This window comes from Silurus aristotelis, assembly GCF_946808225.1.
Source record: "Silurus aristotelis genome assembly, chromosome: 10".
Classification (NCBI taxonomy): Eukaryota; Metazoa; Chordata; class Actinopteri; order Siluriformes; family Siluridae; genus Silurus; species Silurus aristotelis.
Window position 1 is genome coordinate 22,887,009 of NC_139583.1, and position 26,023 is coordinate 22,913,031.

At 38.1% G+C, this 26,023-nt stretch overlaps 1 protein-coding gene across 2 annotated transcripts in view; it reads left to right on the forward strand.

The window, feature by feature from the left end:
• The window catches only part of fchsd2 (FCH and double SH3 domains 2), a 94,321-nt gene extending 69,563 nt beyond the window's left edge, over positions 1 to 24,758 (forward strand). The window contains exons 9-21 of one of the 2 annotated variants that reach the window (XM_083552955.1): positions 2,396 to 2,518; positions 4,151 to 4,246; positions 5,660 to 5,734; positions 10,295 to 10,411; positions 11,202 to 11,306; positions 13,193 to 13,354; positions 16,479 to 16,613; positions 17,353 to 17,436; positions 17,870 to 18,047; positions 18,772 to 18,989; positions 20,565 to 20,724; positions 20,835 to 20,926; positions 21,851 to 24,758. In XM_083552955.1, coding sequence (XP_083409081.1) covers positions 2,396 to 2,518; positions 4,151 to 4,246; positions 5,660 to 5,734; positions 10,295 to 10,411; positions 11,202 to 11,306; positions 13,193 to 13,354; positions 16,479 to 16,613; positions 17,353 to 17,436; positions 17,870 to 18,047; positions 18,772 to 18,989; positions 20,565 to 20,724; positions 20,835 to 20,926; positions 21,851 to 21,934 — 1,629 coding nt within the window. In that variant the 3' untranslated portion in view covers positions 21,935 to 24,758. The remainder of the gene's footprint in view (positions 1 to 2,395; positions 2,519 to 4,150; positions 4,247 to 5,659; positions 5,735 to 10,294; positions 10,412 to 11,201; positions 11,307 to 13,192; positions 13,355 to 16,478; positions 16,614 to 17,352; positions 17,437 to 17,869; positions 18,048 to 18,771; positions 18,990 to 20,564; positions 20,725 to 20,834; positions 20,927 to 21,850) is intronic. The other variant, XM_083552956.1, reaches the window with a different exon arrangement.
• Positions 24,759 to 26,023: the final 1,265 nt, after the last annotated feature.

Below are 26,023 nucleotides of genomic sequence, written 5' to 3' on the forward strand. Positions count from 1 at the left end.
CCATTTTATATGTATATTATATGTACTATATATGTATTATATGTAAAGTATTGAGACACCTGACTTTGCCAGCCACATGTGAGTCAACACGGAGTTGGAGGCACACAATTGTATAGGATGTCTTTGAATCCCTTCACATGAACTAGGAGACCCAAACCTGTTCCAACAATCCCTGTGCACAAAGCCAACTTCATCAAGATATGGTTCACATAGGTTGAAGAGGAAGTTATTAAGAGACCTGCTGTAGAGCTCTGACTTAAACCCTATAGAACGGTGGTCCCCAACCCCCAGGCCGGTTCGTTGGTCAATTGGTATCGGGCCGCACAGAAAGAATACATAACTTACATTATTTTATTTATTATCTGATTCAGTTTAATGTTGGAAAATTACCGGATTCTCTCCGCCACATCTGTCTATGACTCACTCTTGATGCATGTCATGATGCCTCGGTCACATGTCTTACCTCCATCCAGGACCTTCTTAAAGGGGCTGCTCCGGCCGCTAACACATAATACATTACCGCTAAATTCAAACCCCCAAGCGATCAAAATGAACAAAAAACAACACAGAGGATTCACGTTTATTATTATATTTATAAAATACCAGTTTTTATGGTCATATCATTTTATTTTGTTGTATTTTCCGCCACACCTTAAAGGCCAGTCCGTGAAAATATTGTCTGACATTAATCTGGTCCGAGGTTGGGGACCACTGATATAGTACTCCTTCGGGGAATAATTGTTATGCTGACTGCAACCCAAACCTCCTTATCCTACAACAGTACTTGACTTTTCTAATGCCCATGTAGCTCAATAAACCCAAATCTCCACAAATATATCACAAGTGCACTCCAAAATCTAGTGGAACATCTTCCAAGAAGTGTGGAGAATAATATAACCGCAAATGGAGACCGAAAGTGGGGTGGGATTTTCAAAAAGTACATACAAATCTTATGGTCAGGTGTCTACATACGTTTTTCCATATAGTGTACATAGTTCAAGTTAGTAATCTGGCTACTGAGGGTGTGTGGTTAAAAAATAAATAAATAGCATCCAAAGGTGACAAAGCCTAAATCAAATAAATTCTCAATGCTTGAAGACATTTTAAGAGTATATCACAACTCTCGTTTGCATGCAACATAAACTACCTAGCCGAAAATCCAGGGATAAGAATAGAATTGGAAGAGTAAACACAAGTGTGTGTTTGGCTTAAATGGTATAAGTGAGGAAAAAAAAAACCTTTTCATAAGATTTATTTCAATGCTGCTGGTATTGGAATTCTGTTGAATATCGAATGCATTTACACGTCGATATGTTCTGTGCTTCTTGAAACCAACTTTAGTGTGGAAATATTAAGTTTTAGAAGAATTACAGAAAAAGGCTTTTTTTTTTTTTTTCTCCCTTCAAGTTCATGAAAAGACATAGATGAAATGCTGATCATCAAATAAAAAAATTGTTTCATATGGATTAATATGGACCTATAAATGGATTCGAAAGAAAGTTAACTATTTTTGCATTGCTGCCTTACTGCCATCTCTTCTTTGATTCCAGAATTACTTTTGTTCTTTGTTTTGTTGCCTTTAAAAAAGTGTTGGTAGTCCTTTTTTTTTTTTTTTTTTTTTTTTTTTTTTTTACATTTGGTCACTTTATCAAATTATATACTGTTGCTACTGTTTTCAAAATATTGCGATTAGATATGTACCAAAATGCTTTGCAATCAGATGAAGCACAAAAAAAACTTTAATTATCGAAGTGTATAAATTACATCAAACATAAGATTACCGTTGCCTCTCTAGATTTTAATCTAATTTGTCCCTGCTTTGGAACATCTGGATTAGATTAATTTGACTGTATGACACTGTATTATTTCTGTGCCATGTATAATTGGGGTGTTCTTGATTACCTATTATGAAGTTAAGTTTGAATTTGATTGACACCCACGGATGGTAATGATCAGGTCAAACTCCGATTTGTCCGTGTTCGGGTTACGATTCAAAACCTGGTGCAGTGGTTTCGGGTCGGGTTCAGATTTTGCATTTTCCGACTAGAGCCAGGATGCATTTAGATTCTGTAGACTGATTAAAGTTCTAGTTCGGAGAAGACAGGGAGGTTTTCACTTTTTGTTTTTGCACGTCAAGGCCGTGGAATCTGAACTGGCTGACTTTTCCCAGCAGCTGCTGCTCCGTTTTGATCCAAAGATTACACAACGCTGAGAAAGACTTGGCCAGTACATTTCTCCTGAACTGTGTCGGGACAGAGGAACCACAAACTCGTCATACGCTTCCTTGTTTTTTTCCTTGTAAACCAAGCTTTATAATACTAATAATATACGAGTGTTAATATTCTCTCTCTCTTTCTGTCTCTCTCTCTCTCCCCCCTCCCTGCTTCGCTCCCAGGCGCTGGATGGTAGTGTATATGAACATGTGAAGGACTATTTGATGTCTTTTTGCCGGACAGAGTTGGAAGCATTCCAGGCCGTCCACAACACGTTCCAGTTCCTGCTGGACAAGTCCAGTCGAGTGAGTTTCTCTAAATCTCTCTTTCCCTCTTTCTCACACACACACACACACACACACACATACACACACATACACACCTCCTTGCAGTATCAGCACCTAATCGGTCTCTGTGTTTCCCTATACTGTACTCCTTTCATTCTCAGACATAGCTATATGTTGCCAGTGTACCATTACCTGCTCTCCCATGAAGCAATTCCCTTTGCTGTGTGCTCACACTCACACATGCACACACATACCGTGTGTATAAATCCACAGGAGTTCTTGTCTGCACTCAGAAATATATCTGCAGGCTAACCTGCTGTCTCTAGGGCTCCTTATGTTACATACTATAGCTTGGTGTGGGTGTGGTGTTGATGAGTGTTCAATATCATCAAGCACTTTGCAGGTATGTGTTTGTACTGTAGTGAATTTCAGCTACTGCATGATTCTAGAATAAATACAAATCAGGTTTTTTTTTTTTTGGCTTACGCTCGGCTCGTTTTGTAACAGTATGTGCATGTCTTGTGTTCTTACACAGACACCTGCAGTTGGTTAGCATCATTGTTAATAACAGGAATAAGAGAGCCTAAAGATAACAGCTAGTTTTGCTCTTGAGTCCTGTCTTTGGATGCTTTGTTCAGCTTTTGGATTTAAACTCACAGGATTTAATGTTCTGACTGTAGGATATTTATTTATTAACTGCATCAGAATTAGAATCACCTTTATTGGCAAGGATCATTGGTTGCATGTTCAAGGAAATTGGTCATGGTGTGCTGGTGCTATAAAATAATATATATAAAAAATAAAAAATATATATATACACACACACACACACACACACACACACACTATCACACACTATCACACTATATTGCCAAAATTAGTCACCTGGGTCACCTGGGACCTGTATATATACTGTATTTATATAAACTTGAAAAGTATTAACTTTGCTATGTTTTCACAAGGATCGTTTTAATTGCCGGATGTGTGCAGCATTTAATTTTTTGTGTGCACCATATATAGGTAGTCCCCAAATTCCGATGATGTTATTTAAAAAAAATTCTTTCAATACGTTGGGGCGCCTCCAAGATATATGCATTTCCCACCTTGTGAGATGACTTAATCTCCCAGTGGAGTTCAGCTGTCTCGATGTTAGAGCGTGTATTTTTTCTGTGTTTTCTTGTTGTTTCAAAGCCCAATTTTAGCTCTTGTCTCACTTCATTTGTGTCATTTGTGTGTTTTCTGTGTCGCCAGACACTGAAAAAGAGCGCGTCCGGCTCCACCTTCTACTTGCAAACCGGCGCTCGTCCCTAAGTGAGAGAGAGTCAGAGTCAGAGTGTGTGCGCGTGTGTGTTTGTGTGTGTGTATGTTTATATATGAGTGGTAATTTAGTGGTTAAGATGAACAACTAATATCGGAAGCTCATGAGTTCAAATCCCAAAAACACCAAGCTGGCCCTTGGGCAAGGCCCTTAATCATCAATCATAGTAATTGATCACTTGTTAATATGGAACATTTGAACTTTTTGTCGTTTTGAAATACATAAATATTCTGTTAATTTGATTTGAATTTAAAAAGTCAAACATTTCTCTTTTAACCGTAATGCACACAAAAGCACACACATTTTAACTGTTGTTGTTTCTTTTAATCCAGGTGGGGCAGGACTTCAATCAGCAGCTGTTCCTGCAGGAGAACCCCATTTTCCACAAAGCACAGGACTTTCAGTTCCAGCCGTGTGACAGTGACGCAGTAAGTACATCGTATGATGTAGTGTAGATGAGCTTCTCTTTCTGAAACAGTGCTTTGTCCAGTAGTATCTTGGCTTGTGGTCCTTATCTGTTGATGGACAGTGTTAAGGGGGGGACTAAAAATGTATGGCAAATGAGTTAAATGAGCACTGGGTATCACTATACTATCAGTCCAAGGCAACACACACATTTTCTACACATGCTTTCATACCTGAGGGGCAGCTTAAAGTCACCTTCCAACATATTTTGAGAACATGGGAGAAAAACAGAAAACCTGAAGGAAACCAATAAAGGTTGGATGAGACTAACTGAAGCTCCAGAACAGTATCAGCCTTTGGGAGAGCAACAAACAGCAAAAATAAAAAAGGGTTCCTTTTGTGTTTTCTGTAAGCAGATATACCTTTGCAATGTTTTTTTTGTTTTATCTCTTTCTCACCCATGAGTATCACACCTATACACCTCAGCATCATGCCACACTTTAGGCAAAAAAAACCTCATCTCTCTGACACACACACACACACACACACACACACACACACACACACACACACACACACACACACACAGAGTCAGCAGTCTCATCTTCACTGTCTATATTTACCCTATGCAGACACCTCCGGATGTGTCGGAAACACTCGCGTGACTAAATAGCGACAGCTATGATTAAACCCTCTCTCTCTCTCTCCCTCTTTATCTCCTTCTTACTATATATATAAAACTCTCATTAAATAAAGCTTGTTTGTCCTCATGCAATTTTTTCCTGGAAATATACTCATCCACATGATATTACAGTTACTTTTTTTATCTTTCTCACAGATCCACTTCATTATTCTCTCCATCTTTCTTTTCTTGTCTTTTTCTGCATTTCTATATTCTTTTTGTTCCTTCTCACTCACTTCCCTTTCACAGAAATGCCATCTTTCTCTATCTCTCTCTCTCTCTCTCTCTCTCTCTCTCTCTCTCTCTCTCTCTCTCTCTCTCTCTCTCTCTCTCCCTCCCATATTTCTTATTTCTCTTCCTTTTTCTCTTTGTGCTGTCCTGTTTGTTATATTTGTCTCAGGCTGCATAAGTGTTCTTTTGTAGATTTCTTCATCTATCCTTCAATCTCTCCGTCACAACGGCGATTTTCATCTTCTCCCACCCACGTCAACACTGTCGGATTTTTAACTTTGACAATCAAATCTTTTCTGATCTTTCGCTTTTTTTCTTTTCTGCTTTGCACTAAGGCTTATATGTTTGTTGCAGGGCTTTTCTGCTACTAGAATTTATCCTGACTAAATTGTACTGTCTGATAGCTTGTTATCTTTTGACACTGACTTCCTGCCACTAACTTTCTCTTTTCCTTCTTTCTCTTTTAACTGTGTTTCCCTGTGCTGCCTCTGTGTGTATGTGTGTGTGCGGATTCCTCACTCAGACTCTAAACTCCGTGCAGCAGTTGGTGGACATTGAGCCATCGGCAGTCAGTGTGATGAGAATGACCTTGGCCCAGGTAGAGAGATGCGTGGCTAACGAGCTCCCATCATGCAACTGTATTCTGTACTGCAAGAACATACACTCGTGCACACAAAATTAGAAAAGGTCCAAACTCACAGAAAAAAAAACTTGCTGCAGCATAACCCTTACTTATGCAGGACAACCGTGAACATAATGAAAAGACATAATGGAATGTCAGTTCAGTAGACCAAGAAATGTACCAAAAAACATTTTTTAACAATATGTACAAGAAAAAATAGAAAGGACTTTAAAAAAAAAATTTTCTCTTACGATGATCATAGCGTGACAAATTTGTAAAAAACAAAAAAAAAAAATTCGATTTCACACGGCAGGCAAACGTCATTACAAAGACACCATTTTGCTCTTTTAATAAAAACCATCCAAAAATTGCATATTTATTAAGGCAAAAATGTAAAACTGGACAAGATGTGCTATTCTTTTGAAGATGCCTTTCTCAGTAAAACTTGCAAATATTTTTTTTTCATGGTCAATAAAACCAGGACCAATGATTTACCAAAAGCCAACGTTTTTCAATTCTATCACCCACACACAGAATACACCTCTACAGCACACTCGCTATCCTATTATTGACTTAATACATGAATACAGATAGTCCCCCGACATGCGATGAAAATGCCGCAGTTGCGTAAAACTCCACCCTCCACTAAATTGGTCTGTTTTGTTAAATGATGTACTGTAATTGGTTAAATTATCAACCAATTACAGTATACTACCCCATACTGATCTCTATTCTTAAAGACTACTCGGTAGTCTAGGCCATGTCTCGATTTACGATATTTCCAAGTTATGATGGACTCATTGGAACACATTTCCATCGCATGTCAGGGGACTACCTGTATGTATGTATTAAGTCAATAATGGGATAGAGGTGTATTCTGTGTGTGGGTGATAGAAATAAAAACCAATGGCTTACATTATTGCCTTAATAAATATGCAGCTTTTTGGATTGTTTTCATTAAAAGAGCCAAATGGTGTCTTTGCAAATAGATTGATTTAGCATTTGCAGTGTGAATTACAAAGTCCTATCAGCAAATGTGGTTAAAACCAGGGATTATATTAGCTCAATTCTGACTGGTTCAGCCAAACAACAAAAACTATACCACCAATTTTAGTATTGAGGACCTGATCTTATAACATACTGTTACAATCATGACGTAATATTGCTACTCATTACACACTCACAGCACTGATTCCAACAGCATTTCAGAGGATCCTGCGCGAATCAATATATTCATATGTACTGTTATATTATTAACTAAATATACACTTTTGTGATAGACAGACAGACAGACAGACAGACAGACAGACAGACAGACAGACAGACAGACTAAAGAAGTTGCTTGGTATATAATCATATATAGAGGGTAGAGTAGAAATTTTGATAGATTTAGTACTGAGGAAATGTAATGTTACACAATATTCTTTAGATGTAATAAGACTTTATTTAAAAAAAAAAATTATAATAATGAAATAAAAATCAGATGTCCAGAAGAACTTCTTCAAGATGCTTAGAAAGACTGAGCAGCTAATTTCTTTATAAAGCTGTGTGTTGAGACTACTGGTGCAGTTTTAAAGGCAACAGCTTGTCATACCAGATATTGACATTATGCAGTCTACTGTGGTTTAGAGAAAAATTTGAACTTTATTTATTTATTTTAAAGGCAGCATTTTTCTTCTGCTCAGGACTGTATTTATTGTATACAGTCAGATTTTTATTTGTATTTTTATTTTTTATTTTTTCAAAGCAGTTAAATCTGGGAAACTAATGATATCTTAAATCTTGATGTGAGTGTTTAATAAAACCTGTTAGATAAAAGACACATAAATAGAGTTTGCATTATCTATAACATAAATATGGGGTGTGCTACAAGTGCCTAATTAGAGTGATAACAAGTGCAGCCATTTTTGATTAGATTATGTCTAAATTATTCTGATAAAATAGTCGTTCTAATGCTTCTCGATTTAAAATGTATTCACGGCTGTATGTAAATGCCCAAAGCTAATGTGGATGTCTCTGTAATCATTGGAGAAATCATTAGTACGATGTCACTCCAAAATGTGCTTTTCTGGTTGAGGTTAATCAGAAATCTTACACAGGCAGCCACCAAGAAAAACACAGCAGGAAAAAAAGTAATTGTTTAAAGTGTTTGTCTTTAGCACTATCTGATGTAGTCAGCACTTTTCGCTTCCTGCATCCCGTGAATGATGTCGGGTTTCTGCCGTTCAATTGTTCAATGCAGTTTGCATTGATCCTCATCCAGACAAAGACATTTAATAGCTCACCGTTTAGAATGCACGCTCACATACACACCTTAACAGGAAGTCTTATCGAAGCAACGCCTTGCATATAGTTTGACTTTATCATTCATGTATTTATGATCCCAGCCTGAGTGTGAGGTTTCTGATGATCTGCACTTAATGTATTATTGTCTGAAGCATGTGGAGGGTAAAGGAGTTTGAACATCCTGTATGAAGTGTTTGAACATCCTATTCCACATTTAGTCCCCATTTGCTGTTATAATAACTTCTACTATTCTGGGAAGATCTTTCACTAGATTTTAGAGTGTGCTTGTGGAGGTTTGTGTTGTTCAATAACAAGGGTGTTAGTAAATTCAGATACTGATGTAGGATGAGGAGGGCTGGGGTGCAGTCAGCGAGCCAGTGTATTCTAAAGTTGTTCAGTAGATAGAAGGTCAGGGCTCTATAACAGGCCACTTAAGTTTCATGATCTTCCACTCCAACCTATGTAAACCATATTATCATGAAGCTTGTGTTGTAATGATGGAACAATTTTGGATCTTCTAGCTCAAGTGAAGGGAAAATATGATTCTCCTGCATCCAAAGACATCCAATGCAATTGTATGCCTTTCAAGTTTGTGGTAACAGTTTGGGGAAAAACTTGTGTCTGGAAAAGTCAGGTGTCACAATACTTTTGTCCATATAATGTATAAGCATTGGCTAAATTTTTTACTGATGCTGGAAAAAATACTATAATATTTACTGCTTGACCAAAATTGGGTTTTTTCGGTCAATAATTAAAATATTTAGACTCGGGCTGTGTTTTAATCCTGCCTTGGCTGTCTGCTTGCACTGGGTCATGTTATCTAAAAGGGACGGTTAATTTAATGCAGTGGTAAAAACAGTCAATCTGAAGATGCCCAAAATCTTTACTGTGTGCTTTTCTCATGATTTGGTAAAGTCCTACACAACACCTAAATAAACATTAGCCTATGTAATGTGAACATGAGTTTATAATCCCATCAGATTCATTGACATTTACCTCAGGTGATGAGACGGCGACTAATGAAGCTGCTGCAATCAAAACGATCATTTTTACTCCCTAATTCAATTTTAAATGCTAGAACATTCAGTGCGATTGAGATGTGTGAAAAACAGAGTATGTAGTTTACTTAAATTATATAATGTTTATACAGTATTGAGTATATAGTATAGTTTATATATACAGTATACAGATGGCAGCAAGTCCAGAAGCGCTCCTCGAACCAATGCTGTTAAATTTTTGTTTTTAATCTTAATGCCAGTGCTGTTTAGTTCCAAAAGTTGCTTCTTCGTACATTTTTTACTGCCAACACTGTTTGCACTGCCTATATGTTCATTGTTTAATCTTCATTGCTACAGTTGCACTCACAGTATTTATATTTAATGTATATTCAATATAGCTCTTAAAGCAACCTACAGTTATCTCATTTCTACAAATTCTAAAAGATTCAGGGTTAAGGGCCTTGATTAAGGGCCCAACAGCTTAGTAGTGCTGGGATTTGAACCAACAACTTCTAAACAAAATTACAAACTTTTAAACACTGAGCTACATCTTTCCCTATATGACTATTTTTACATAGCTTCTAGTAATGAAAACCCGCCTGCAATTTTTTTATTTATTTTTTGTCATTTTGCTCGGACAATAAATTGTTATTTTTTTTATTATTGTATATCATAATTTTTTCAGTTTACCTTGCAATTGGGAAAAAATCTGTACTACAATCAAAGAAATGGCTCATAACCTTATTCACTATAAATAGCTGATCAAAATTATATTGTATAATATTATATAAAATCAATAATCACTTTGCATAAGTCTTAACAGACCAAGCTGCATGTAATAGCACATGTTTGCTTGTGTTTTCTTATGAGTACTTGAAAATAAATGTATTTAAAGGTCGGTCTCGTGAGCAGTCTGGGGAAATGGGAGATAGTATAGATAGTATCTGGCATTTAACACTCAAAAATAGGCAGTTAACACTAACAATTTCTGTTCCCTGTGGTTTTAAAGAACTCTTAGACACCATAGATATTCACGTGGTCTTGATTATGATCTGTCTTTCTGCATGTCTGTCTCCTTCATTCCTGCATGTTCTTTTGGTTATTTGTTCAGTGGTTCAAAGAGGGAAAGGAATTTAAATATTGTGTAGGATCTGCTTCATTCAACGAATATGATCATATAGTTGGACAAAAAATTGTAAGTTCATGTGCGTCAGTTAAAGGGTTTGTGTTTGTGTGTCTGTGCGCGTCATAGAGCCGGCAACTGGAGTCAGAAACAGGTACCACGGAGGAGCACAGCCTCAACAAGGAGGCCAGGAAATGGGCGACACGTGTAGCCCGAGAGCACAAAAACATCATTCACTATAAACGGGTAGGGCACGCATACACACACACACACTCACAGTCCTGTCTAAGGTTTTATGTTACTTAAGTATAAATGCATTATGTTATTGCCCACTATCATTATGGGGAATATTCTGTGTCAGAGCAAAAAGCCAATCACATCAATGTGTAAAATATTGCACTGTATTATACACACAAAAAAAATGATAGCCACTGGCTGATGACATGTCACACTGAAAAGCAAATCCTTTGCTGCTCTTACTTTACTACTTCTCTAGGTAATAATGCTGAATAAAGATTAAAATGAAGACTTAATAAGACTATAATAAGTGATTGTTGTCCATTGAATTTTACATTTTGTTTAAAAAAAAAAAAAAAAGAATTTTGTGATTTTGTATCGCAGATGAATTTAATAGTGTTGCGCTTTTACCCGTGTGTTGCTGCAGAGCTAAACTGAAGTGCAATTAATGTCCAAGTGCAATGTTAATGGTATGGGGGTGAGATCAAATCAGAGAAGAGTCACTTTCCAGGAGGCATTATTGCTTCCTTTAGGTTCATATTGTCTCACGGCACTTGTAGAGTCACAGCTAGTATTGTTAGGACCCAAGCTTTGGCCACGATGTCCCAACTTGGTTTAGTGCTTAAATACAATAGGGCAAAGTGGTTTGGTAGATAAAGGCTCAGAAGTACATTGTCATTTTTTTGCTCCAGTTAAGAAATTGTTTCCGTTTGAAGCACCACATTTACAGCGATAAATGCTGAGTGTGAGGCTGATGGGCAATGTGTATTGACCATCAGTGATGGGTTTGTAATTGCAGACGCTGGAGGAGTGCGAGAGACAAGGGACCCCTCCTACAGAACAGAGCCGTATTGACCTGGAATTCAAAATCGAGGAGGCCAGAGAGCACATTCGTAAAGCTGAGGTAAGGATTAGGGGTGTGTGTGCGCAACTCAGAAAGACCAGAGTTACCTGTACATACTGTGCATATCTGTTTGGTCTGATTTTAAAAAATCTGATGTCACTCGAAGAAATCTGAACACTAGCATTCTGATTTCAGTCAGATCGAATTATGGACTGTAAATGCAACACTACAATAACATTTAGCCATGCTTGTAAAACCATGACAGTACAATAGAGCAAAATATTTCAATTCAATAAATTTTTTTTAAAGCATTTTTAACAATGGACATTGTTTTATAATTCTTACAGTCTGTGAAGCTGCTTTAAGACAAAGTTAACTTGTATTTAAATTTATAAGCCTGGGACATCTTGGGTGGCAAGAAAAAACTCCCTTAGATGGCTTGAGGACAAAACCCTGAGAGAAACCAGATTTAAAAAAAAGGGAAGCCTTCCTCGTTGGGTGACACCAAGAGTGATAATAAATCATTCAAATATTACAAACAACATGGAGTGAGGAATATACACCGATCAGGCATAACATTATAACATTATGACTAGTGAAGTATATAACACTGATTATCACTTTATCATGGCACCTGTTAGTAGGTGGGATTTTTTAGGCAGCAAGTGAACATTTTGTCCTCAAAGTTGATGTTTTGGAAGCATACAAAATGGGCAAGTGTAAGGATTTGAGAGTTTGGCCCTTTGTCACCCATGACCGAGGTTCATTGATGCACGTGGGGATCAAAAGCTGACCCGAAGCTGTTAGAAGCTGTTAATGCTAATGTTAATGCTCGAAGGGTCAGGCCTGTTTTGGCAGCAAAAGGGGGATCAACACAATATTGCTATATACAATTATAAATATATAAAAGCTGCTCACCAGGAGTCTACCAACATTAAGATTTATTGTGATAAAGTCACTCTAATGTTGAAACCAAGCTGTAGGACAACTAGCCAGCTGAGTAGAAATTAAAGGCTGCAGTGTAATTGTTCTTGTACAATACAAACAGCTGCCTTCAGGCAAATAGTTGTTTGTATTGTACAAGAAGCATATAAGCTTATTAAATATAATAGAATAGTAAGAAGAAAGTAAGAAATAAACCTGTCTGTTTACCTGAATTGATTCCTGTTACATGTTTTTCCCCCTTTCACACTGCACACTTTATTCGTTATTTTTCTAAACAATTTCTTAAACATTTAATAGTTAAATACACTAAATAGTGTCGCCAAACAGTTATAAAACCAGAACTGCATGCTGAAGTTGTAGAAACAAAAAATAAATCCAATACAATCAATTTAAATGATCAAAGTTGACCCATGTTTGGCTCCCCCTTCTGGCTCAAACTAAACCTTGCAGTCTGTCTCTGTTATTGAGTTCTAGCTGCTAATCGTCTGCATAATGTTGTATTATAGCCCGTAAGGTACTTACAATATTTATGTTCTCAAGCCGTTTCGCTGTGCTTAAAAGGATCATTCAAATGGAGCGCTTTCCATGAAAGCAACCTGAAACAAATCACTTTAACGTTTCTCATTCTTCAGCTAAAATAAGTTCTCGCTCTACCGATCTGCCATTAGTCTCTGATGAATATTTAATTGCTCCATTTGGAGCTAATGGATAATCTTTGGTAAGGAGAGGAATTAAAGAAAAAAGAAAAAGGTCAACGTGAGGAATTTTTTTTTCGCTTTGAGGGTTTTTTGGTGGTTGGTCATAAAAACAGGACAACAGCAGCATTTGTCAGTCGGGAGCTGAGAGGACTTAAATATAGCATTAAATATTAAAGAATGACGCTTCTTTTCTTGGAAGTTTGTAACGTTCGTGCGGGTCATGCTTTAGTAAAAGTGATTTTAAATGACTTACTGTGTGTCTGTATGTGAATCTGATATTCATTTTTTTAATTCATCATCCAGACAGTGAAGCTCAAAGCAGAGGCTCGCCTGGACCTGCTCAGACAGGTAGGCGTTTCCGTGGATACGTGGCTAAAGAGCGCAATGAACCAAGTGATGGAAGAGCTGGAGAATGAGCGCTGGGCATCGCTGCCCACCCACACTACCCACGATCCCTCGCTCCCAGTAAGCACTTTTCATATAATTAATTGTACTGTATTTAAACATTGCAGCAGCTTTTTAATGACAGTTCCCTGTCACTGCTCACAACCGTCCTATAATAACCTTGTGGGCAATCTTTCATGCTCATGAACCAACACTTTGATAGTTTGCTGATATTAAGGTGAGACTAGCGTTCAGACAAAGGGGGCTGGCTTTACTTTTCACTTTTCCAGTGATTCATCATGCTTTCATAGCAGCGCTGAGCCGATCGTTAAAGATTGATGCCACAGGTGATGAGAGAAGAATGGCGCTCTTTAGACTCGACAGGCTGAATGATGAGCGCTTGCTTCATGATGTTTATGAGCTTTAGTATGAAAACGTCAGTGATTCCCACACACACACACTGCTGCTATCTTCTGATTACATCGTAATCACTGGCGATGGTCAGGTGCCACATTTCATTACGATCTGCCGTTTACGTCACATTCTAAGGCCCACAAGTTCACACTTATCACACATATAGTATAATGAGTGCAGTGATGACTAGTGTGTATCTTTTTTCAGTTTCGTCACTTCACAATTATCAATTATCATGTTTATACAAACATGAATACATTCTCATAATCCTATCTGCCATTTTCCTTACTACTTTCATCAATAGCTTGACTGCGAGGATTTACAAACTGACTGTCTGCTTTTGTTTTTTTCCTTTTTTTTAATGAGGACAGGAAAGTAAGCATGAGGTCAGATTTTAGTAGTGTTTCTTCTCTTGTCTTGGATCCTGTGCTCTTTCCTCAGGCTGTCCTTCCAATTCAATTAGCATTCACCTCACGTCCGCTTGCAGCACGTAGTGAAAGAGAGACAGACAGAGGCAGAGACGGAATAAATATAGCAGTGCAAATAAGGGCGAGACGGGGACAGGCAAGTGAGAAAAGACTTGTGCTAAGGGTGAATATTGCAGACACTGCAAAAGAAAAAGTCAGACGGATATAGTCATATTTTATGGCTACTTTAAGTTTGTTCTATAAACATAGAATTCATAAACCAAGGTCATGGATCAGACAAAGCATCGTAATAGTGAATTGAATCGACTCTTATAACTCGCTAAACAACAAATCGTTTTGAAGTTTGGAATCTTCTGACCTGAGTTTTTAAGTTGGATGAGAAGCAGGTATTTAAGAAGTGCTTAAAAGAGAGTGGCGGCTCGTCTATAGGGGCTGGTAAAGCATTAGAATGAAAACACACATTTTGGACATTTTGCTGAAGCCTGCCAACTCTGGTTTATGATATTAGCTCATTGCAATGATAGTTTGAGGCTATGCTATTAGTCATGTCCTCTTGCCCTCCAAAATCTATGGTCAAAAGGCTTAGAAAAGGGAAAAAAGTTGTATTCATTAGCAGCTATGAGCATATCAATATGGAGTTGTCGAAAAAGGCCATGCATTATAATATTTATTTCATTTTCATTTTCTAACGATCACACCTGAATTTTCTTCTCGATCTCGACATAGTTGTTTTCTCAGGATCACGACTCAATTTTCTCGACGTAAAGAAAGTTGTTTTCTCGTTATCACCACTTTTTTTCTTGTGATCTCAATGATTGTATCGCAAGAAAATCTCGTGCCTTGTAAATGTTTTTGTTATATATTATGGAATACGCAGTAGGGTCTGAAATCTCTATCAGTGAGTCACTGATCAGAGCATCAAAGTGAATGCAAACATCCATGATGCTGTGATGATGCTGCATTTAGACCGATACACAGAAAAATTTAAGTTTTCAAAAAGCTCAATTTTTGTTAACTGAAAACTAGGACTGAAACGATTCCTTGAGTAACTCCAGTGAGTCGCAAAAAAATTGTTTAGTCTATTTAACTACACACGGAGCACTGCGTTTTTTTTTTTTTTTCTATTTATTTATTTTTTTAGCCAATCGGTTAGTGTTACCCCTCTGTAGTGGCAGAAAGCTTTGCACATTGAAAATGAAACAATCAAAAGAATCGCATGGTATCAAGCTAAGCCTCCGATCCCTAGAGAAAACAGATGAAGCAGAGGAAATTACTTGTTCATTTTTAGAGACCTGTCTTATTTTCTCTTGATATTAATATTGCTTTTTAATAAAAATTACATTTAAAAAAGAAAATGATTAATCAGAATAATCAGTAGAATTCTGGATTAATAAAATAATCGATAGCTACAGCCACACCACCACAACACCGCCACATTGTGTACAGAAGGCCAAAACAGAGAAAATCTTTAATTTGGGAACATTCCTTTGTATCTGAATGCCACATGTAAACAGTGGTCAAAATGCTGCTTGAATCTTCTGTTTCACAAACAGAACAAAAACCTAGATAATTTTTCTCCTCTTTGATGGAATACATATCATTTTTATAACTACTTTAATTCCAATTTTTTGCTATGGAATGATTACCAGTACATTAAGTTTCAGAATAAATTCTTTGAAAGGAAGCTTTTTTTCAACAGTGGTGCCCTTAAATCCTGTATTTGCATATTCATTCTTTCACAAACCAGGTGGCACATGTATGTAAATCCTCTAAAGGACAAATGAGACTCCAGGAACAGTCTAGTGTATCACAGGAAATCTATTGTTCTCCCAATGTTTCCACTTTACCAGGTCAACATTGGAGTATTTATTTAGTGTTATTCCAGCACAGATGCCCAGCGACTGCTTGTTTCACACACTGTTTCTTACTTTAGATCAATTTATTACCCAATCTCTCCCCAGTGTTTTTCCAAGCAGATATCTGCATTTTATGGTTTAGGTTCTCTGTGCAAGCATTACAAAAACCTCTCTGTTCTTGAAACCCCTGTCCTGTTCTGATCTTAATTCTTACTTGTTTTTTTAGTTTTCTAATTTGATTAAATGTTTTGGTCAACAGGGGGTTGGGTCATGACCACCTGATCTCTTGTAGTCCAATCGAATGGCCAGTCAGGTGGGTGGGAATTGGACTGAAAAACTGTGTCCCAATGACAGATAAAGACGTGGCCTTGTTCTGTTGGACATTCTCACACAGATCTAAGCTTGTAGCTTTTCTGACAGCGGGTGTGCAAACAATCTAGAGACACCCTCTGCCAGGGTCATGTGAGAGTGTTTTCTAAATGAACTATGCTCCTGTGTTTTTTGTAGACCACCGTGGACTTGGACCGTGACGAAGGCGAGGAACTGGAGGAGAACATGGAGCAATTTGACGACAGCAGTTCTAGTCCTTCAGGAACACTGAGGAACTACCCACTTACCTGTAAAGTGCTTTACTCTTACAAGGTACCACAACACACACACAAACACTCGTTTCTTTGTTTTATTCTAGTGGGGTTTTATGTATCCTTTCAGTTCATTCTCAATTTCAGCCTCGACTTAATCCTAGTTACTGTCATTACAAAACCATTGCTGATCAAATGAAGTTTGATAAACGACCCTTTGAGGGCTACATGACTGAGTCCCTGTAGATTGCAGGGCAAGAGGACACCCTAAAGGCATTTCATCCTTCTGACACAGTTTTTCTTCAAAGCAGAGAAAACGTTGGTCAAGCTCTTTCTAGGTGTACACAGAGGCAATCGTCTTGGTTCTATGTACGCCGCTTTATCTTTACATGACAGCAGATGTAAGCTCATTGCTTCATGCTGTTAGATACCTAGTGAGCAACCAAGCTATTCTGAGTACCAGGTAGTTAGCTAATCAGCTCATGATCACAAAAACGATTTTGTGTATACAGCGTATACAACTTCACAAACAGCTCATAAGTCTATTTCACATCCTTATGCTTATTGACGGGAGAAAGTATATTCAGAAAAATCTGCTCACTGCGTGCTGTAGGAAGCCATTCGTAGGTGTGACGCAAATGCAGCTGTGAGTCACGAGGAGTAGCCAACCTGAATTTGTTTAAAGTGGTATTAAATCACACAATGTTTTGAAGAGGTTTTCCAATATTAGCATTACACTCTCACTCACACACACACTCTATCTCTATTTTTTTTCTTTTCTTACTTTTGCTCTCTCTCAGGCTTCACAGCCAGACGAGCTGACCATCGATGAGCATGAGGTGCTCGAGGTCATAGAGGATGGAGACATGGAGGACTGGGTCAAAGTAAACATTCTTCATTTTTAAACATGTACCATAGCACACTTCATTCCATGCCCTTTTTTTTTAGTCATACGTGTTGCTATTGATGGTAACTACCAGCAATCAACTGCTCCCTTAGGAGCAGTAAGGTGCAGTTGCCCTGATCTTATTAAGTCACCATAATTCATTAAACACTTTTAATGAACTTTACTGTTTTGTAAATCTCAACCTACACAAGCCTATTAAATTAGCTGTATAGAAATCTGTCAGATTGAGAATATGGACATGTAATATGAAATGTATACGTATATAAAAAACACTACTGTACTACTGAACTACTGTGACTAAATATTAATCCAAAAATTCTGGCCAGTTAATTGATTATAGTACAGTTTAAGATTTTTGGGGTCAGTAAGTGTGTGTTTGTGTGTGTGTGCGTTTGTCCATGTTATTCCAGGCACGGAATAAGGCAGGTCACGTGGGCTATGTGCCTGAGAAGTACCTGCAGTTTCCCTCCTCTAACAGCATACTGAGCATGCTCCAATCGCTTTCTGCTTTGGACTCGCGCTCACACACGTCAAGCAACTCCACTGACCCTGAGCTGGCCTCAGGCAGTATCAACGGTGACTCCAATAGTAAGTTGCAAACCAACACAAACATTTCCTTTTATTTAATCCTATACACACTTCAGGTATGTCTAGATTAAATCTTCAAAAGACGATGACACCAGGCAGTCTTAAAAGATTGCCTTATAAAGACATGACGTACAGAACTAAACATGAAGAAGCACCGAAAAACAATCAAACATTTATTTACTTAAAGAAATTCCCCAGACATTGTTAAATATTTAAATTCCTCCCGCCAAAATGTTCCTGTGTCGGTCCCGGATCGTGGAAAGTGAAACTTAAATCTGTCAAAGGACGAGGTGGATTTATTCACGCACGTTAAAAAATTGTTTATTAAAAACTTCTTTCTTTTCACATTTTTATTTACACAAGTATCATCATATCATTATTATAAACTGGTAGTTCTGTGTGAAATCGGACATCAAGCTCCCCCATATAACTAAAATGGAATGATCCTCTGCGAGGATTCGAGTGTGAGATTGGTAGTCAAATCAGGCTCCTCCTGTCGGAGCATCGAATCTTCGACTATTTGGGGTCACCCCTAGCATGTACATGAGCATGTAACATCAAGAGCTGGCTATTTTTCATTTTTTATTTTTGCAGCCTACCACCTTTTTAACAGGTGTGATACACCATAACATGAAAATTTCAGATTTTCTTATTTTGGTATCTCATCGTATTTGTTTACTGGTCTTTTTATTCATCTTCTCCTCTGTCTCGCTCTCTATCTTAGTGAGTTTTGCAAAGGCCATATACGACTATGAGGGCCAGACCGATGATGAGCTGTCCTTCCCAGAGGGTGCCGTCATCCGGATCCTTAACAAAGACAATCAGGAGGACGATGGATTCTGGGAAGGCGAGTTTAATGGGAGAGTAGGTGTCTTTCCATCCGTCCTGGTGGAGGATCTGACTGCAGAAAATGGAGACACGCACTGGGCTTTGGATGCTCAGGTAGGAGAGCTGTGCATCAGTGTGTTACTGCGAGCACTCACTTGTTATCAAAGTTTACACGATGATTATTTAACATTGCAGAACTATGGAAATTGACTACGCTATCTTCAAATGTGTGTTCCATTTTATATGACAGGTTTTTTTAATTCTCTGGCTTTCTTGCACACTGCCCTGACACACGCTCCTTGTCCACCAGTTCTCTCTCATGTTCCAGATAAACTGGGCATGCCCTTTTCCTGTCTGCCTCCAATGCCCGTCATGTCTGGGGACTTATTAGAGCAGGCGTGCCCGCTTCCTTCCTGCAATTATTGTGGTGCTGAGACAGCTTTTAAAAAACCCACGTTTGTAACGAGATGACAGACACTTCCTCTGTCATCAGTACTTCTATGATTAGATCTGATCTTAAAAGGAAGCCAGAAATTAAGGACAAATGTGTAATAATCTTGTAATAGAGCTGTCATTCTGCCTACTGCATATAAATACATGGACAAATCTGCCACTGAATCAATTTAGCTATTTAATTTGAACTCTTAGCTACTGACATTGTCATGGGAATGGCATGAAGATGATTAAGTGTAACGATGTTAAATGATATTCTGTCCATTGCAGTACTTTATCTCCGTCATGTACCGAAGTCCGTGAGTAAAAGTTTAATAAATGAGCAGCCTAATATAGCATTTTGTGCCAAACAGATTATGTTAACTTTGGTCTGTATCATTGGCTCTATATTCATGCCAGGGTCTGTGACTCATGGCTCCTACAATTATTTTGTAAAGAACACAACGACTAAGATTGTCATGTTATATCATGCAATTACATCTTTACTTAACTTGCAAGAAAAATCAATTCCTTATTTTTCATCTGCAAGCATTCAAAGAAAGAGCATCACACTGTTCTCTGTTATAAGCAGGTTATTCTTCTGGTGCATTGTGTTTAAATAACAGCACACCCTGAGATGTAACATGTCTTCTTCTTCTTGTTCTTTTGGCTTCTCCCATTAGGGGTCGCCACAGCGGATCGTCCGTCTCTATACCCTCCTGTCCTCTACATCTGCCTCTTTCAAACCAATACCTGCATGTCTTCCCTCATCACATCCATAAAACGCCTCCTTGGTCTTCCTTTTTTCCTCCTTCCTGGCGGCTCCATCCTCAGCAATCTCCGACCGACATACCCCATGTCCCTCCTCTGAACATGTCCAAACCATCTCAATCTCACCTCCCTCTTGTCTCCAAAATGTCCTACATGCGCTGTCCCTCTAATAAACTCATTCTAATCCTGTCCATCTTCGTCACTCCCAACGAAAACCTCAACATCTTCAGCTCTGCTACCTCCAGCTCCACCTCCTGTCTTTTACTCAATGCCACTGTCTCTAATTCATACAACATCGCAGGTCTCACCACAGTCCTATAAACTTTCCATTTCACTCTTGCAGATACCCTTCTATCCCAAATCTCTTCTGTCACTCTTCTCCACCCACTCCACCCTGCTTGCACTCTTTTCTTCACTTCTCTAACACACTCTCCATTACTTTACACTGTTCTGAGAAGTTAACATGTAACATGCTCTATTCTACAGGTATCATCATGTGTGAAACTGCAGTCATCTTTGCCTCCTTTACCCCTCTATGATCAGCCCCCCTGCACCCTAGACTGTAGCCCCGCCCCCAACCTGCCTCGCTCACCGTCCGTCAACGGAGAGCACAAACATCCCGGCCTGCACAAAACCCTTCCACACAGTAAGAGTTCCTACCCAAACATATCGAAGTATACTTTATTTTCTGCCTTTTTTCCAACAGCAGTGCTGCTTTTGGCAAATTTCTAAGCTTTTGTTTTTGTCTTTGTAAAGATCACATTTCTGGTTTGAGTCCAGAAAGCCCTGGCTTTCCCCAGCCTCCGAGATTCACACCTGATGGATCCGGCCCGGGAAAACTACGACCTGTATGTATCCCGTCGTAACACTTTTCCACAAGTTCTCTGTATAAAAATTCTACAAATTGAGATAAACTACAATAGTAATTTGCTTTAGAGCCTAATAGTGATAAGCGAAACTGTAATCAAGCAGCAAATTTGCCCATCTGTTGGGCCATCTGTGAAATGAGTTTTTCTGTTTTTTCTTCTTTGTCCAAAATTACTAGATAATGCTCTATGATGGTTGTGTCATGACAATTTTCTCAGGCTTGAAAGCATAGAGCTTTTTATAGTTATTTAGCAACAGCTACTATATTAAAAAAAATTGTGGACATCTGACCATAAGATTCATGTGCTTTTTGAATGTCCCATTCCACATTTAGTCCCCATTTGCTGTTATAATAACCTCCACTCCTCTGGTAAGATTTCCACTAGATTTTAGACTGTGCTTATGCATATTTGTGTTCATCAGCCACAAGGGAATTAGTAAATAAAAGTTAGATACTGATGTAGGGTGAGGAGGTCTGGAGTGCAGTCACTGTTCCAATTCCTATCAATGTGATGAGGTGAGAGCTCTATAGCAGACCGATCGAGATCCATTCCAACCCGTTTAAACCATATCTTCATGGAGCTGGCTTTGTGCACAGGGGCATTGTTGTGCTTGAACAAGTTTATGTCTACTAGTTCGAGTGAAGGGAAAATATAGATCTACCGCATCCAAAGACATCCTATACAATAGCGTGCCTCCTCGTTTGTGCTAACATTTTGGGAAAGAACCACATACGGCTAGAAGGGTCAGGTGTCCCAATACTTTTGTCCATATTGTGTATTTATAGCAATATGATGAATAAATCATAATAATAAACATTACTGAAAAGTACTAGATTGATGAAATGTATTTATATTATTTGTATTATTGAGCACGGCTTTTTTTTTTTTTTGCCCCCCTCGCAGGTCCGTGCAGCTCCACCTCCTCCGAAACAACACTCTCGTAGACAAGTGGACAAAACCGAGGAAGTGGAGATCACGTTGGTGTAATAGCAAGGATTTTTTTTTTATTATTATAGAGGGACTCATCTACATTTGACCTCAAATTCCTACTGGCTTTGAAGGAGTGTGGCTGACTGTTAGTGCCACCCTTCCTGCACTCTGAACGAGGTGGTCTGCATTTCAAAGACTCTTGCCTGCTAACCCTGGAAAACACCTCTTATGGCGTCACAGACTGTTTGGTGCCTTTTAACCCTTTTCATGCCAAAAGCGATCCTTGTATTTGTAGAGTCAAAATGTTGTGGCATTACCAGTTATGATGGTATGCTCTGCAAAATCAAGATGGCATAAAAATGTAAGAGTAATAAAGCCCGGTTGGTTAACTTGCACATATTCTTATCCACCGGGCTCATCAATAGCAACAAATGCAATATCAGGAGGTGATTGAGGGATTCCGTGGGGGCATTTTTTCGGTGTACAGTGGGTATGGGTGATTAAGTTTGCCCCGTCTTTAGCCACGTGTAGTTCTACCATGTGTATTTAATGTTGTATTAGTACAGTACATTACTGTTTGTCATAGGAATGTTCAGAATAGGTGCAACATTTCTTCACATATTATAACTGAGTGGATGCTTTTTAAAACAAAATTGAGGACGAAGGCAATTGTGTATAAAAGGGTAAAAGGCTGAGGTATGGAGGGAGAGAGGGAGTTGAAGAGAATGAGGGCTGGATCCTGCATTTTCTTTTTTTCCTCTCGCATACCTCCTCTAGCCGAATGCATTACTCCTCCATATCGTGTTAATCAGAGTACAGTACTAATAACAATAATATTCTCCTTTTCTCAGCTTGACCTTAAGAAGACTGCCGTTTGTACGTATTAACTAATATTTAGTCATCAAATAAATGACTGTGGATGGAGGATTTTTTTTTGCTGTGCATTGTCCCTGGGAACGAGCCTTTAGGCTGTTATTTTATGAGCTGTTTGCAAATGCCAATCAATATGCAAGCATTCTTTCAAGCGCTTCATTTTCTTTTCCTAATTCTTATCTTGCGCTCTCATCACAATAGCATAGACTCAATCTAATGGAGTGTGTTGGCAGTCTGGTCACGGACATTTTGTAGTAATTAGCGTCATAAGTGCTTTTCCTTTCTACAAAGGGCAGCTGTTTTTTTTTGTTGTTGTTGTTTTGTTTTTTCTTTCTATTTTTATATCACGGTATCGTATGTCATTAACAAATTCCGGCACGACTCCAATTTCATTATAAGTACTGAATGCCTGTAGTTTATATCATTATTAATATTATTATTGACCCTCAACTGGTAGGTAGCATATATATATATATATATATATATATATATATATATATATATATATATATATATATATATATATATATATATATAAAATGCATTTTTAATAGCATTGTAAACCACGGACAGCATGTCTTTAAATCCATGCTTGGAAATCTTCAGGAAGGAAGTGGGAAGTAATGAGAGAAATGGCATTTTCTGCCAGCCAGACAGCTAGCCAACAAGGTTAGCTAACCAAGGCGAACCTGACTAAATTGTTTAAGATTTTGAAGTGATATGTGTAAAAGTTCACAATACTCACAGCTAACTGTAATTAGCTGGCTAAACATGAGCTAACCTGATGAATTCTGAGAGGAATTCTTCGAATTCATATCGATAGATATTCACAAAATCCGCAACTAAAAGGTAATTAGCTGGTATAACAGTTCTGTGAGGATTTTGAATACATATCCATAAATGTTCACAATATTCATATGTAGCACTGGTTAGCTAGGTTTAAGCTAACCTTATATGATTTCTGCTATTAAAAATTTTTGCTAAGTTCCCAAACATTCAAAATATTTTCAGGCTGGCTGGCAAAATTCAAAGGATGTCTGAGAATGCCTCACTTTTCTAAATGCGATCAAAAAACTAATTCTGAAGCCCAGGCATGAATTTAGAAACACTCCAAATCTTACATTGTGACCTGCAACTAGGAATTGTTCAGAGGTTTAGATTGCCTTCTCTTAAAATCAAACCATGCTCTTTTACATTCATCCAAGTTATCAGCACATGCCCACATTCAACGGTATAGCGTGTATCTCAGCACTTTTTCCAAAAGCCCTACGGCTTTGTATCTTTGACGTTTATGTCTGCATCCCATCAAAGGACCCTTGTGTAGCATAGCTGCCTGTATGTGTATGTTTTGTTCTGTTTTATTGAATTCAGTGTTTTATTCCCCAGTGGGTTTGATGGCTAAAGAATACAGCCCTATTATTTATTCTCTTCCTCCAAGAGTAAGAAATGACCCATTTTCTAGAAGTTAGTGTTACTAGTGTTAATAACAGTAAATGATATCACATTAACAATGGTGCTTGTAAAGAATTGGAGGATTGTGTATGTTTGGATTTTCTTTCAACACAATGGGCAAAAATTGGCATATCTGCCCTCATGTCATGTTTTTTTGTTTTTGTTTTTTGCAGCCCGTTTTCTTGTTGATCTCATTGAGATCTTTTGAATGTTATCAAACTTATTTTAAAGTTTACAGCTCATCCTGTCAGAAAGCTCCTCTCAGAGATTGGCTTTTTTTCCCTCCTTTCATCACTTTCTGATTTCTGCAAAAAAAAAAAAAAAAAAAAAAAAAAAAAGTTTTATCCACATAAGCTTGTCAATCTATTTTTTAAAATCCTTTTTGTTTTATTTTATTTGAAAGCCACTGCTGGAAAAGAATTGTGTTATGACATTGGACTGTTGTTGCAGTGGACATATCAGAGAACAGGTCAAGACATTTCTTTCTGCATATTATTAGCTGTAAAGTAATTTGTATTTATTGTGTACAAATGTTTAATAAAAATTTAGAAAATGATCTTGTGGTTTATTGAGGTTTGCGCTTATTATCTTCACTATACATTTGTATATGCACAACGACCAGGCAAAACATTGACATTATAACATTATGAGCGTTGAGTAAATAACACTGGTTATCTCTTTATCATACCATCTGTTAGTGGGTGGAATTTATTAGGCAGCAAGTGAACATTTTGTTCTCAAATTTGTTGTGTTAGAAGCAGAAAAAATGGGCGTGCGTTAGGATTTGAGTGAGAAGGGCCAAATTGTGATTTCTAGATGACTGGGTCAGAGCATCTACAAAACTGCAGCTCTTGTGGGCTGTTCCTAGTCTGCAGTGGTCAGTATCTATAAAAAGTGGTCCAAGGAAGGAACAGTGGTAAACCCCAGGGTCATGGGTGGTCAAGGCTCATTGATGCACGTGGGGATCGAAAGCTGACCTGTATGGTCCGATCCAGAAGCTGTTAATGCTCGAAAGCTGGCTACTGTAGTTCAAATTCCTGAAGAAGTTAATGCTGTTAATGGTCGACATGTCAGGACTTTTGGCAGCAAATGGGGGACCAACACAATATTAGGCAGGTGTTTATAATGTTATGCCTGATCAGTGTATGTATGTATGTTTATGTACACACGCACCGATTAGCCATAACCACTGAAGGTCTGCTGCGAATACCTGCCACCTATTAAGTCATGTTTGTGCCTGGTGTCACTGGGGGCTAACACCATTTATTTTGCAGTGCACCAGGACACATTATGCTGCTGAAAGAGACCACTGGCTTTAGGGGTGTATTTCAATGAGGTGTAGAGTGATTTTTAACAATGTAAAGAGTGATTGTTTGAGTTACTATATATAAGCTCTTACCAACCTGGCGTTTTCCACAAATAGAAATGTCACCCAGTCACTGTTTTTCCGGTGTAAACTGTAAAGACTTTTGTACGTGGAATTCAAAGGATGTCAACAGTTTTTAAAAAATACTCAAACTTTCCTTTCTGGCACCTACCCTATTGCCATGGTAAAGATTGGTAGCGATTACACTTTTCTTCAGTTTGATGTGAATATTAACTGAACTTCTGAAAATGTGTCTTTATGCGTTATTTTTTATTACTAAAAACTTACAGTTGTACAGGTGTTCCTAATAAAGTGGGCAGTATGAATAAGTCCAATCATTTACATAAAATATCAGGGCAAATTTGTTCCCAAGAATTAAAGGAGGGGCTTCAGAGTTACAAAGGCCATTCTGTCCAGCCTCCTCTTACCCAGTTTATATTTTCAGCTCAGGGTAT